The sequence below is a fragment of the Panthera uncia genome, assembly GCF_023721935.1.
Source record: "Panthera uncia isolate 11264 chromosome C1 unlocalized genomic scaffold, Puncia_PCG_1.0 HiC_scaffold_3, whole genome shotgun sequence".
In the NCBI taxonomy this organism is placed as follows: Eukaryota; Metazoa; Chordata; class Mammalia; order Carnivora; family Felidae; genus Panthera; species Panthera uncia.
Genome location: NW_026057584.1, coordinates 689,298 through 703,394, shown reverse-complemented (window position 1 = coordinate 703,394; position 14,097 = coordinate 689,298). Strand labels below are relative to the sequence as shown.

The window sequence follows — 14,097 nt, the reverse complement described above, 5'->3', positions numbered from 1 at the left end:
GATTCTCTCTCTCTCTCTCTCTCTCTCTCTCTCTCTGTCCCCCCCCCTCTCACGCTCTCTATCAAGATAAACAAATAAAGTTAAAAACATTTTTTAATAAAAAAAAAAAAAAAAGAGAAAGACAAATTGGACTTGGCTGAGAATCACTCCAGTTCCTTGTAAGCAACAGCAACCCCCCCCCCCCCCCCCCCCCCCAAATTTTTTGTAGGGTCTTCAATGAGCTACGCGGCCAAGCGTCTATCTACAGCGCAAGGCCACGTGTCAGACCAGGGGCACGTCCCGGGGCACATGGAGAACATCTGGGAACCAGTAAGAAAACGCATTGGGTGCGAAGCCAGGGGCCCGCGCGGGGGCCCGCAGCTCCAGGTCCTGCCCGGTGGCGCCGGTGGCGGCGAACTCGCTCGGTCTTCCTTAAGCCGGGAGGCGGCGGGGAGGCCGGGCCGCGGCTCCGCCCCGGGGGCTGCCTTTTCCTTAGAAGGCGAAGCCCCAAGCCTCGCCTCTCGCCGGCGGAGAGCCGCGCCGTGCGCCCCCGGGAGCGCGGACCTGCGGGGCGAGGGGCGGGCGCGCGTCCCCGCCGCTGCGGGGGGAAGGACCGAGGCCGGCGGGGCCCGCGGCCCGCAAACGCTGAGGCCAGAGCCCCCTCCCCGGCCCCGCGCCCGCGCCATGCCGCGGGGGAGGTGAGCGGGGCGACGGCCGGGGACGGGCGCGGGGGACGCCGCGCCTCCGAGGCGGGGCCCCAGGGGCGCATCGCCACCTCGCAGCGGTCCTTCTGGCGCGGGCACCCTGGGGAGCCTTGTGATGGAACCCGGAATCTCAAAGAGCGTGGCACCGTGATTTCAAAGATTTGTCCCTCCCCCCTTCACCAGAACGAACGGCCCCTCGCGGCCGGCCGCGCCCCTCCAACCCCTCCCCGCTGCGCCCCCTCCCCGCGCGCCCTCCCCGCCGCCGGCCGGGCCGGGGCGCTGAGCCGGGCTCCCCGCAGGTGCCGCGCCCCTGGCCCGCGTCCCCGCCATGGAGGTGCTGCGGCGCTCCTCGGTCTTCGCCGCCGAGATCATGGACGCCTTTGACCGCTCGCCCACCGACAAGGAGCTGGTGGCCCAGGCCAAGGCGCTCGGCCGGGAGTTCGTGCATGCGCGACTGCTGCGCGCCGGCCTCGCCTGGAACGCGCCCGAACGCGCCGCTCCCGCCCCCGGAGGCCGCCTGGCGGAGGTGTGCGCGGTGCTGCTGCGCCTAGGTGAGTGCGGGCCGGGGCGGGCGGGTGCCCGGGAGAAGCCCCCCGCTGCTGGCCCGAGGGGTGTCTCGGGGGCGACCCCCGTTGCTGGGCCGAGGGTGCCCGGGAGAAGCCCCCCAATTCTGGGCCGAGGGGTGCCCAGGGGGCGACCCCCGTTGCTAGGCCAAGGGGTGTCCGGGAGAAGCCCTGCGCTGCTAGGCCGAAGTTTCCCTTGGGGGCGGACAGGGGGCGGGCCGGGAGGGGAGGAGGAGGAGGGCAGGAATAGCCTTGCTTCGCTAGGCGGGCCCACCCACACTCCCCTCTTTAGCCACTGGGCTCTCCGGCCCACCCGCTGCAGAGCTCCCCGGCATGCCAGCTCCGCCCAGATCTGAGACATTCTGTTCACAAAGACTAGAAATCTCTGGGAAACAACAGTGTTTTGGTGGCTAAACTTCCAGAGTGACCCTTGTACTGAGCTGGGCACAGAAATCCTTTGTGGGACCACGTGTCCCGATGTTTGTTTTGGAAAGTAGGTCTTTGGGGTTGCTGCCTGAAATCCCCGCTGCTCTTTCCCCTTGATGTGGAGGCCTGGTAGGGCTCCCTGCAAAAGAGGCTCAGAGGCTCAGAGCCACCAAGGGGCCAGCCCGTGTGTATAGACACCTGAGGGCACTTATGGGGGGGGGGGCGCGGTCACACGCAGCCCAATAACTGTTTCCACCTTCTCCAGGGTCTACACCCCAGAGGGGGACCAGCCCAGCTGATTCAGTGTACTTCCCCCAGGGACTGAGCTCGCTTACTGGTTGCTGGCGGTGGGCACATGGGGAGGGGACGGAGGCCTGATGGTGCGGCTCTGCGCGCAGAGTGTGGGTCCAGGCTCGCGGGGACGTGCTGTGTGAGAGGACACTGCCTCTTCTCCGGCTGACACCGGTGTCTGCTTGTCCCTGTTTTGTGTGGACTCCGAGCAGAGCTGTGTAGACCTGGGGTGTGGGGAGACACACAGATTCCCTGGGGCGTCAGACAAGGCTGCCAGGAAGGGTGGTAGCCCACCGGGGCCTCGGGGGAGGGGAGAGCCAGTGGGGTTTGGGGAACCAGGCAGGGGTCCAGAGGGCCTAGACTCCCATGAGGTCAGCCACCCACAGCCGTTTCTTCAGCTGGCCTGTGGGGATGACGCTGGTGGAGCATTCTAGAGGGCCCTGGAGAAGGTGGTTCCTTAGCCTCCCTGGGGGAGCCAGAAGGAAGTCTTGCCTCCGTCCCGGCCTGCCCTGCAGCCCCCCAGCCTCCAGCCTCTGTCTCCTTGTCTGTGAGCGGGAGCTGGGCGCTGCCTCTGCCCTGGGCCCAGAGTGCCTATTGTCTGAACTTGTCTGAAGAACTTTGCTTCGGCCTCTCCCAGTCTGACCAGGCTGGTTCCTGTGCCCTCAGTCCTCTGTGTCCCATCCTGAGAGCCCCGGCATTTCCGGCCTGGGCCTGGGTGCCCAGCACCAGCCATCTCAGGAGCAGGGCCTTCGAGGCCCTTCCCCGGCACCAGGCTATGTCCGGTGGCTGGGACTCAGCCCTGCCGGGTGGCCAAGGAGGGAGATGGCCTGGCCCCCCAGGGTGCTCTCCTTCGTGTCTGTTTGCTGCGTTCTGCTCTTGGTGCCGCTCCGCACCAGCCCCTTCACGGCCGGCGCTGCCTCCCTGCCCCCCAGCACGCCCCTCAGCCCCTCCTCGGCACGGACGCCTAGCTCCCGGGGCAACGGCACACCGGAAGAAGAATGGGTCGCGTCCCCGTGGTCAGTGTCTTGGGACCGGTCCCCAGCGGCCCTGAGGTCTGTGTGGGAACGGCCAGGCCAGGCCTGGGGATTTCCATGCCACCTCCTCCAGCTGCCTGCCAGCCTCGCCGGTTTGTGCTCTGCATCTAGATCTTAGTTCGTTAGATGGAGTGCAGCTGGCCTCGGGAATGACGCAGACACCCCTGTCGCTCCGTGCTGGCCAGTCCCCGGCATTTCCCCGTTGGCCTTGGCTGCAGAAGTGCCTGGGCTGGGGACACCGGTGGGAGGGCCGTGCGGGATTCCCAGCACGTCACTGCCAGGGGCGCTGCAGCGAGCGCAGGCCTCGGGCAGGGCTGCTGAGAGGGCATTTTCTCTGCCCAACGTGGCCGCCCGTCCAGACACACCCGCTTGGCACCAGGAGCCCAGGTTTGAGCCTGGGCGGTGTCGGTGGCTTGGGGCAATGGCTCAGCTTCTCGGTTCACAGAGCAGGGCCTGAGCGAGGATGCCCCTCGGAGGCAGCAGCCAGGGGCCCACCTGCGTGGGGTCGTTGGCACAGCCCCTGCCCGTGTCGGGCTCTGGCTGCCTGCCCAGTCCGCCTGCCGCCCAGGCAGCTCACTGTGAGCCATGAGTCACCCATCAGGCACGGCCCTTGTTCCTCCTTGGGATTCCCACCACACCGGCCCAGCAGGCTTGGCCCTGGGTGGGAGTGGGGGGTGGCCGGCTTGTCGGAGGGGCGGGACGCGGAGGTAGGTCTGGGGGTTCCCAGTGTACCGCCTTGGTCTCCTGTTCCCAGGGGCCATGGTGGGGTCGAGTCAGGGTGGGAATCTGACAGGCTGAATCCAGTCGGGGATCAGGCATGTTCGGTGCCAGCTGCGGGCCGTGAGGAGTGGGCTGGTCCCAGGCCCGTGTGACGGTGGGACGAGGGTCGTGCAGGCACGGACCACCTCTGACCCCGCTGTGTGACTGCACAGGAGATGAGCTGGAGCTGATCCGGCCCAGTATCTACCGCAACGTGGCTCGTCAGCTGAACATCTCCCTGCAGTCTGAGACAGTGGTGACCGACGCCTTCCTGGCCGTGGCAGCACAAATCTTCTCCGCAGGTAGGCCTGGGTACCCCCTCCCCCAGGGCGCCCACAGGGCTGGGGTGGGCCAGGGGCAGGGCCTTCAGCACTGGGGCCTGCAGGAAGCGGCCCCCACAGCCCTGGAGCCACCTGGTGGTCACGTGTACTTTCTTGCTGCACAAAAGAGCCCAGAACCTTGACTCGAACGGTGACGTGCAGTGCCTCCCCCGGTTGTGAGGACGGTGGGCCTGCTGGGCAGCTGGTGCCAGGCCTCTACGAGGCTCTGACTGGGCATTGGCTGGGGTGGCAGCGGCCCGAAGTCTCGTCTGGGCCGCGTGTCCCAGATTGCCAGTCGGTGCTGACCGTTGACTTAGAGGGGGGGCAGCATGTCCTGCGTGTGGCCTGTGGGCTTCTCACGGCGTGGTACCGGGTCCCCAGGGGGAGTGTCCCCAGCGTCCCGGGTGGGACTGCCAGGCTCTCGGGATGCAGCCTCTGCAGGTACGGTGTCACTCTGCTGGATTGTGTTGGTCAAAGGCGCCTTGCAGGGCGGCCCCACGTGGAGGGAAGATCCATGAGGGCAGGAGCCCCGGAGCAGAGGCTCCCTGGGCAGTCTCTGGGGAAGAGCACCACACCTGTCTCAGCTGGCTGTCCCGCACTCCCCTGGGCGTCTCCTGGTGCCCCAACTGTGCACAGGTGACGTGTGCTCCTGCCACCTCCTCTCTGTGCCCTCACCTCTGAGTTCAGCTCCTGCTGCTACCCCCAGACTCACTGGAGGCGATGGGGCTCGTCCCCCTAAACCTTCTCCTGTCCCCATGTCCTCTCCTTGGAACCTGCTGGGCTCCCTGGCGTCCACGGACCTCATATCCCCACCAGTGACACCACGTCCTGTCCTGGCACCCACACTCTGTGAGTCCGTCCCTGTATCCTTGTGTAACAGGTGCCAGGCTGTGCGTCTAGGTAACCAGAGCCCCAGCCCCAACCAGCACCTCCTGCCTCAGCACATCCCGTGGGTGTTTCCCTGGCACCGGGGCCAGGGGACCCCCGATGACGGGACAGCCTGCCCTGGCCCTTGGCGGGGAAAGCTTGGGGGCCTCGGAGCCAGAGTGTTCCAGAGGCTGCATCCCAGCTGGAGTGGGGAGTGAGGTGAGCGGTCATGTGGCTAGTGGAGAGGGCCACCCTCCCTCTGGGGCTTTCTGGAAGGCATTCCGCTGCAGGAGGAAGGGCCCCAGGCAGCAGGGAGGCCTCGTACCCTCCTCTGGGAGGCAGTCCTGGCTCTCTTGCTGACCAGCTATGTGACCTTGGCCTGGGTTTCCTCATCCATGGGATGGTTGGGACAGCAGCAGAGCAGGGCTTTAGGGTGGAGGCTGCGGGGGGAGCCACGGTCCCCACCACCGGCAGATGCAGCCCACACCCTGCAGGGAAAAGAGACAGAGAGATAAAGCAGAGGGCTGCTTCATCCCATCAGAGATGAACCCCTAGCCCAGCTGACCCCACCCTCTGGGGGTGACCACACGTCGACTTCCGGTATCCTCCCCCAAGGAGGCTCTACCAGCTCCTGGCGGGCACAGTGGCGCTTGCTGTGCTAGGCTTCCCTCAGTTGTGGCCAGTGCAGTGGGGATGCAGGACAGCCAGGGATGGCCAGGGACATGGGACGGCCAGGGACATGGGACAGCCTAGGAACGTGGGACAGCCAGGGACGGCTAGGAACGCGGGACAGCCAGGGATGTGGGACGGCCAGGAACACAGGACAGCCAGGGACATGGGACGGCCAGGGACATGGGACAGCCACGGATGGCCAGGGACATGGGACAGCCAACCGTAGAATCTAGCTTCCTCCAGGGCCACCACCAGGTCAGCACTGACCTCCCAGATAGGAGTCAGTAAGGCTAGGACGTCATGAGGCAGGTGCCTGGGTGGGCTGGTGGGAGGGCCAATTTCCTTCAGAATGTTCTAACTGTCCTGACCTGGGGCGGGGCGGGGGGAGGGCAGTGCTGGGCTGTGGCAACCTGCAGGGGTGGGCTGGGAGGGCACGTTGTGGAGAAGGGAGCAGGTGGGGCCCAGGAAGGAGGTGGGGCCCAGGGGACATCCTGGGCTGAGGATCCCCCTCCCCCTCCCTGGGCTCCTGTGTCCTGGGCCTGATGGCTGGCGCGTGGGTGGCCGCCTGTGTCTGACTCCAGGCTGGCGGGCGGCTGGTTTATGAGCCGAGGTCTGGCTTTAAAAGGAAGGCTTATCTCTGAGAATGCGGCTCTGGTCTGCTGCTGGCTGTGGGTCTGAGCGGGAAGGCTGGGCTAGGCTCCTGGGTGGTGGCTGCTATGTGGGCAGGGGACAGGGGACAGAGGGACCACTCCACCTGCCCAGCCTTGCTCAGGGAGGTGTTCGGAACGACTGGGACCACGAGGACAGGGGAGGGGCAGGGAAGAACGGGCACAGAAGCCCAGAGGCTCGATCCGCTTGCAGAGGTCAGTTAGTCTTGTGGTTTTCACTGGAGACTGGGGCAAAATATACCCCCTCGTGTTCAAGCACGTTCGGCCCTGGCCCCCGCCGGCCCCGTCCCCTTCTGGGGGCAGCCTCCACACGGACCCGCCCCTGTGGGCTGTGCGGCAGCTGCCCCTCATCGGCTGAGGCTCCGTGACCTGCAACTGGTTTCTTAGCTTCTCTGAACCTCCGAGCCACCTGAAAAGAGCAGGGCTGCACGGAGGTGGGGTTGCAGGGCCGGCCCTCTGCTGCTGCCTGGCTCTCCGGCCACCCCCTTACCAGCTGTGGGTGCTCCTCCCACCACCCCGCTTGCCGCCCAAGGCTTCCCCTTGGTCCCTTGTCCATCCTACGTCTCAGGTCCTTAGGCCCTTTCGCCACTGGGTCGGCCCCAGCCGTGAGGTCCAGCCTTGAGGTGCTCGCCAGCCCCGTCCGTCTTCCCGCGGCCCCTCCTTGCTCACACGGACCCTCCCGCTGCATCTCGCACCCCCTCCTCCCCTTGGCAGGCCCCCCTGGGGTGCAGGCCCAGTCAGGGCTGTGGCCCCGGATGGGGCAGCTTGAGGACTACAGGGCAGGACCTGTGGAGGCATCCCCTGGGTGGCCGTGCCTCTGTCCCTGCCCTTTGTCTGCTCAGCTCCCTTCAGGGGAGAAACTGGTTTTTCTCTCCCTGGTTAGAAGTTGGCAGGGTTTTCAGTTTTTTCTTCTTAGGACGAGAGCAAAATATTTTACCACAAAGAGATCAGAAAATAGAAAAGATAACCAACTCTTAGAAAACAGTACTAAAAAGACCACCCAACCTAAAAGAAGCGAAGAATCTGAGTAGACGCTTTTCCAAGGAAGATGTACAGATGGCCCATGAAAAGCGCTCTCGTCAGCCAACCAGGGAGAAGCCACCACCGCGAGGCCCCAGCGCCCGCCCACCAGGATGGCTGGGATCAGAGGCAGGTGCACACGCCACGGTGGGGACGTGAACAGTTGAAGCCTCATTAGCTGCTGGTGGGGCCCCAGTGTGGCTCGGCTGCCGTGGAAGACGGTCGGCCTCTCTAGCGGTTTAACTCGAGTGGAGTTACCGCGGGGCACACTGGTCCTGCTCCTGGGCGTCCACCCGTGAAAAATGGAAGCACACGTCTACGCAGACGTTCAGAGCAGTGCTGTTCACAGGCAACCCAGACGTTCGTCATCTGATGGATGGATGAGCAGAACGTGGTCTCTTTGCGCAGGGGAACGTCATTCAGCCACAGAAAGGGAGACATGCTGACAGGTACCACGTGGATGAACCTTGGGGACATTGTGCCCGGTGCAAGCAGCCAGACGCAGAATGGAGTGTCGTGTGTGAGCCCTTCCACAGGGAACATCTACAGCAGGGAGATCCGCCAAGGCAGAAGACGGGTCTGCCTGCAGGGGTGGGGAAGGGGCCTGACTGCCCGTGGGTGAGGGCGTCCTTTGGGGGCATGAAAATGTGTTAGGGCGAGACAGAGGCGGTGAGTGCATTAAGTGCCACTGTAATTTATGGTAACTTATTACCGTCCCTGGCTTTTCTCTCCAGACCTGAAAATACAGCCATCACGTGGAGCTCGCCACAGTGAGCACCTGTCTCCACGTGGTGGCACCACAGAACGTGGTGTTCACCTCCTGCATCCCGTGGCAGTCACCCCGACCCTCGCATGTCAGTCCCTTCACCTGCGTCCCGGCAGGGAGGGGTGCCTGTCAGGTGCCAAGGGCACCACGTGAGCGGGACAGAGCCTGCCACCAGGACGGGCATAGCGGGGAGTGCTGTCACCACGAGCTGGCGCCCTCACGGCCTGGCCCGTGGAGCTGGGGAGCACTGCCGGCAGCAGGGAAGAGGCGGGAAGAGCACACGCGGGGCTGGGGTGGTGGGAATGGGGCCTAGAGGGGGGTGGGGGCTCACATGAGATTTCAGACTTGGATTTATTTTTAAGTCATCTCTACACCCAGCGCGGGGCTCGAACTCACACCCCTGAGCTCAAGAGTCACACGCTCCACAGGCTGGGAGCTGGCCACGGGGCCCCGTAACTTGAATTTCTTTAGAAAGAGATGCACAGTAACAGTAATGAGAGGTTTTTACGCAGGGGAATGATGTGGTCCGATTTATGGGGTTTAAAATTTTTCTCTTTATTGAGATGAAACTTACAGAACAATTAACCGTTGTGAAGCGTACAATCGAGTGGCCGTTAGCGCATTCACAGTGTGTGCAACTAACACCTCTGTTTTCATCGCCCAGGACACTTGGAGCCCCTTGAGCACCCCCTCCCCGCCCCTCCCCCGGCCCCCAGCAACCGCCGACCTGCGTCTGTCTCCATGGATTTACCTGTTCTGGACGCTGTGCGTAACAGATTCATACAGCGTACGTGGCCTCTTGAGTCTGTGGCTTCCCCTGAGCGCCGTGTTTCCGAGGCTCCCCGACGCCCCATCCCTTTTCGTGGCTGTCATGTTCCCTGGCACGGACGGACCACAGTTTGCTCTTCTGCTCACAGTTGATGGCTCTTTTGTCGCTTCCACCTTTCGGCGATTGTGAGCAGGGCTGCCGTGAACACGGACGAGCAAGGGTGGGTGGGAGCCGGTCTCTGCACCGGCGGCTCCGCGAAGGTGCGTTGACCCGGCAGCACCAGCATCCGCAGATGCCTCGTCCTCAGGCTAATTCCTGCCGTGATGGTGGCTGTCTTTCCCGTCAGGGTGACAAGCTGCAGACTCACCTGGATTTAATCTGACAGGGGCGCGGGGGTGGCTCAGTCGGTAGAACGTGCAGCTCTTGACCTTGGAGTCATGAGTTCAAGCTCTGTGTTGGGGCTAGAGTTTACTTTAAAAATGAAGAAATAAAGGGGCGCCTGGGGGGCTCAGTCGGTTAAGCGTCCGACTCTTGATTTCGGCTCAGGTCACGCGGTCTCACGGTTCATGAGCTCGACCCCCGCATCAGGCTCTGTGCTGACAGTGCGGAGCCTGCTTGGGATTCTCTCTCTCTTCCTCTCTTTCTTCCCCTCCCCCACTCACGCTTTCTTTCTCTTTCCAAAATAAACAAGTAAACTTAAAAAGACAAAAGAGGAGAGTCGATAATGTACTCACATGTACTCGCTAGACCAGAGTAATTGTAGTTTTTTGCTGTTTGTGAAGAATCTTTACTTGTAGAGGGGCCCCTCGTGTTGGGAGGCTGGAGGGCTGTGACTCTCGTAGCCTGGCAGGGAGGCGGGGCTGGCATCTGGGCCTTGGTTTCTGGGACCCCGGGGCCCTCCCGTTTGCTTACTGACTGGTCCAATCCATGCCATGGGTCAGAAGTTTGCTGGGTGCACAAGTCTGAAGCTGTCAGAGTTTCCATCCTGGGGTATCTACCTGGTCCTTGGCTTTAGGGGCTATATCCTGTGACTCTGCACAGAGCACGCCCTCTCCTCAGCTTCCAGAGTCACTGTTCAGACCTGTTCAGTGTTACAATAAATCTGGACAGGGGACACACTAGATCCCAAGGGATGATGCTGTCTGGCCATTGTTCTTATTTTTCCCCTGGGTCATATGACGCTTCCTCGGTTATATCCAGGTAACCATAATCCTCCCCTGCTACAATCTGTTTTAAAGATTCTTCGACATATTCTATGTTTTCTCATGGTATCTTTTATAACTGATATTTTAATGAGCATGAGGAAATTTTGGTACAAAGAGGAATGACTAATAATTATAATTACAATGACAACGGTAATACAGCCATAGAAAATAAAGTACTCCCCACATGTTACAGCAGTGCTCTCCCAAGTGCTTTGTGTTCGTTAGTCGGAGAATTAAGGACGGTGGGTTCGGGGAGGAGGAAGATTAAGAGAGGTAAGAAAGAGGGGAGGCTGGGTGGCTCAGCTGGTTAAGCATTCGACTCCCGACACCCGCTCAGGTTGTGATCTCCCGGTCATGAGATCAAGACGCACGTCGGGCTCTGCACTGACAGCGTGGAGCCTGCTTGAGATTCTCGATCTCTCTCTCTCTCTCTCTCTCTCTGCCCCTCCCCCCCAAAATAAATAAACTTAAAAACAATAAAGTTTTAATCTGACAGATTGCAACCTATATCTTGTTTCCGTTGGCCTTTCTGTGGTTATTTGTGAGGTGGGCATTTTTCAGATGTTTCATGTATCTGTATCTTCCGTGAAGCAGCTGTTTATTCTGCGTTCATGCTTCTTTTGAAAGGTTTCTCTTTGTTCTGGCCGAGTTGCAAACTCTCTTTACACGTTAAGGAAGCCCACACCCTAGACTTTCGGCATTCTTTCTCAGACTCCGTTCATCGGCCTTTTCCTCCCGGGCGGCCCCATCTTGGTGCCACTGCTCAGGAGCTCTGGGTCTGGGGAGGGTCACCCCCCTCGCGGGCCTCAGCTTCTTCATGTAGGGAACGTCCCGGTGCCTTCACACGGCCGTTCGGGAGACCGGATGCGCCCGGGGCAGGTGTGGCTTGACGCCTCTTACTGGACACGGTGTGCAGCTCCAGGTCACTTGGCCACCCTCGCCCCTGGCCTCCGTTTCCTCCTCACTGAACTGCCTTGCTGTCTTATCGCCTCCTCCAGCAGACGGTGGGCCGTGCGAGGTTGTCCTGGGCGCTGGCACGGGTGTGCGGGCGGATAACGGGGGCTTCGAGAATCTCCAACTAAGAACTACCCGTGAGGGTGGCAGGACTGACCTGTGATGGAGGGTGGCTGGGGCTCGTGCCTGGCGGTCAGCTGGCAGGGCACCTGTCCAGGTGGGGTGGAGGCTGGCGCCCTGGGTGCCCACCCCGGTCATCAGTGGGAGGATGGCAGGGGGCGTGGCTCGGAGAGGCCCTTCCTGCGACCCCGAGGGCTGGACTGGAGCCAGGGTTTGGGTGGCCTTCTGCTGACCGGCGTCTGTCTCTCTCCCTGCAGGCATCACGTGGGGCAAGGTGGTGTCCCTGTACTCAGTGGCTGCGGGGCTGGCCGTAGACTGTGTGCGGCAGGCCCAGCCCGCCATGGTCCACGCTATCGTCGACTGCCTCGGGGAGTTTGTGCGCAAGACCCTGGCGCCCTGGCTGCGGAGGCGCGGCGGATGGGTGAGGGGCACCTGAGGTCCCGGGAAGGGGTTGCTGGGTGGGGCAGGGGTGAGGCCCAGCTCCCTCCAAGGCCGGGGCCTCCCCCCACCTCTAGGGCTAAAGTCCTGCTGTCCAGGAGTCCCCCGCAGGGCAGAAGCTGGGCTGCAGCCGTGACCCCTCTGTCCAGGAGAGGTGGGGCACATCGGCCCAGCCCGCAGGGATGCGTGCAGGCGTCCTACCCATCAGTCCCCGCGCCCCAGCCGCCCGCCCAGCCCTGGCCAGGCTCCCACAGGAGATCTCAGTTTTGTACTCCATAAAATGGATGGCAAGCAAGGGTGCGCGAAGCTGGCTGTGGATGACAGAGCTCAGCCCTCTGCCGAGGTTGGAGCCGAAGGCCGAGGTCGGGCGGTTCTGGGGCCGGAGGCTCATCTGAAGTTGGCGCTGCGGGAGGCAGGGGAGGGACACCGCCTCCAGGGTGACTTGTGGCTGTGGGTGTCCCTCAGCAGGGACCCCGGGGCCTCTGTCCCTCCTGCTTCCTCTCCGTGGAGCCAGCAAGGCCGTGAACACCACGGTCCAAGTCTGGACTGTAGAGAAAATACTTCATTTCTTAGCAGGAATAGGAAGAAATAGTGGCCGTTCCCTGGGGTTCTGGAAAGCTGTGTCCACTCCTGTTCTAAGGGAGAGTCTGAAGCTGGGTTTGGCGTTTCCTGGCGCCCCAGGCTCCACAGGGCCAAGGCAGAAGGAGGCCGGGGGTTGCGGGGACGTGGCTGCAGGTAGTGGCCACGGGGCTGGCGGTGGAGTCCTCACGTGGGCACCGCAGGCTTCTCCCGTCGGCCGGCCGCTCCCTGCCTCCACCTACCTCCTCCCTTCCCTTCTCGTGGCCGGGTCGGCCCCACGCGGGTCTTCCGTCCGGAGTGGACCACGGGCCTTCCCTAATGGCCTCGCGCACCCCCTCGCGGGTGTTGGTGGGCATCCCGTGTGAGGTGCTCTGCCCTCTAACTGTGCCCTCTTCCCTCCCAGACCGATGTCCTCAAGTGTGTGGTCAGCACCGAGCCCGGCTTCCGCTCACACTGGCTGGTGGCCGCACTCTGCAGCTTCGGCCGCTTCCTGAAGGCCGCCTTCTTCGTGCTGTTGCCAGAGAGATGAGCCGCTGGCTCGGGCAGAGGCCGAAGCCAGGCTCTCCGACCCAGGAGACCCCCGGCCCTCGAAAGCGCCAACGTCCTCCCCAACCAGGCTGGGAACGCTCCGATCCTCAGAGCCCCGCCTCGGTGCCGGAGGCCCTGCCCTGAGCCCCTCGTCCACAGACCCTGGCCCTCTAGAAGGGGAAGCAGGGGGGGCCTCCCTGGCCTGGAGCTGGGTTTCAGTGCCTTCCCCTGGAACCCTTCCCTGTCCTCTTCCATCTGGAGCCATGAAGCCAGGGTCACCATCCAGGTCCCAAAGGAAGGGGGCTGGGAACGCCAGGCTGTCACTTGATGCCCGGGTCCCGTCCGTGAAGGGTGACCACGTCAGGACGTGAGCTGGGCTGTGGGCCCTGCACATTCAGTCGGAAGGAGACCCTGGCCTGGCCAAGGCTGGAGGAGCTGTGGGGTCTTACTGACCTTGTAAACAGGGCATAGAGCTCAAGTGCTGGTTGCTTAATCCATTTCTGGAGGGAGCGCGTGTCCCCCTCCCATGGCAGGGAGGCTGTGTTGTGGGGACCAGGGGTGTGGGCTCCAAGCCGGCACGCCTGACCTGAGGGCACAGGAGCCTGTGAACAAGAAGGCTGGTGTGTGTGCGTTCAATCCCAATAAAGTTTCATGGCAACGGAGGTGGCCCATCTGCTTTCTTGGTGCCTCTGCCCTGCCCTGCCGCCCAAGGACGGGACAGGAGGCAGGTGAAAAAACACAAGTGCGGAAGCATCCCAGCACGCTCCCTGATTAGGGCGGCCTCTGCTGCCATGCACCGTGACAGGGAGCTCCACACGGACACATTCGTGCATGCACGGCGTCACGGGCACACACGCACACACACGCCAGGAACAAATGCTCAGCGGTCCCGCCCTGCACGACTCCTCAGTCCAGCCCGGCCGTTCTCCTCCCCTCGCTTTGCCGGCCACAGCCTCCGTGCCCCTTCCCGGGCTCCCCCTTGGCCCAGGGGCCTGGCTGCTGTGTGTCCACCTCAGGGCCGGCTCCGGGCAGTCCGCACCCCCGGCTTTCTGATGAACGGACATTCTCCCCACGTGGGCCCGACTCCTGCTCGGGCCACAGGCACACAGTGCTGGATTCTGCCACTCAGTCTCCCTTGGTCTGGGTTTCCCTTTCTGTACAACGTATGGCTGAGCCAGAGGAAGGCTGAAGTCAGCTGGCCCGGCCCTCCCATCCAGCCTCCCAGGGAAGCGGCAGTCCTGTGCACAGGGTGGGAGTCGGCTGGCTGTAAGGATGCTGCTCCCTCCAAGCCCTGCCTGCCCTCCTCTCGCCCTGGTGCCCGTGACGGGGGCAGGCGATGCCGGTCAGGTCTTCGTTGCCCGCTGGGCCTGCCCTAGCTTCCTCCCTCACCCCCTGGACCCAATCCTGGGGCAGGCTGGCAGCACAGGACAGCGGC

The 14,097-nt window shown here is 63.0% G+C and overlaps 1 protein-coding gene across 2 annotated transcripts; it reads left to right on the top strand.

Moving 5' to 3' along the window:
* Positions 1-593: 593 nt before the first annotated feature.
* Positions 594-13,324, top strand: BOK (BCL2 family apoptosis regulator BOK). 2 transcript variants are annotated; one of them, XM_049614521.1, is made up of 5 exons: positions 594-677; positions 983-1,234; positions 3,930-4,058; positions 11,375-11,538; positions 12,538-13,324. In XM_049614521.1, exons 2-5 carry the CDS (start codon positions 1,012-1,014, stop codon positions 12,661-12,663), a joined length of 642 nt encoding a protein of 213 aa, XP_049470478.1. In that variant the 5' UTR covers positions 594-677; positions 983-1,011; the 3' UTR covers positions 12,664-13,324. The 2 variants fall into 2 exon arrangements, with proteins under 2 accessions (XP_049470478.1, XP_049470479.1); XM_049614522.1 differs by lacking the exons at positions 594-677; positions 11,375-11,538; positions 12,538-13,324 and adding an exon at positions 8,734-9,536 and having other exon boundaries at positions 1,005-1,234.
* Positions 13,325-14,097: the final 773 nt, after the last annotated feature.

Coding starts and splice junctions, on each gene's coding strand:
- BOK (XM_049614521.1), top strand. CDS start 1,012: ATGGAGGTGCTGCGGCGCTCCTCGGTCTTCGCCGCCGAGATCATGGAC. Junction 1,235..3,929: donor CGCGGTGCTGCTGCGCCTAG/GTGAGTGCGGGC, acceptor GTGACTGCACAG/GAGATGAGCTGGAGCTGATC. Junction 11,539..12,537: donor TGCGGAGGCGCGGCGGATGG/GTGAGGGGCACC, acceptor CTTCCCTCCCAG/ACCGATGTCCTCAAGTGTGT.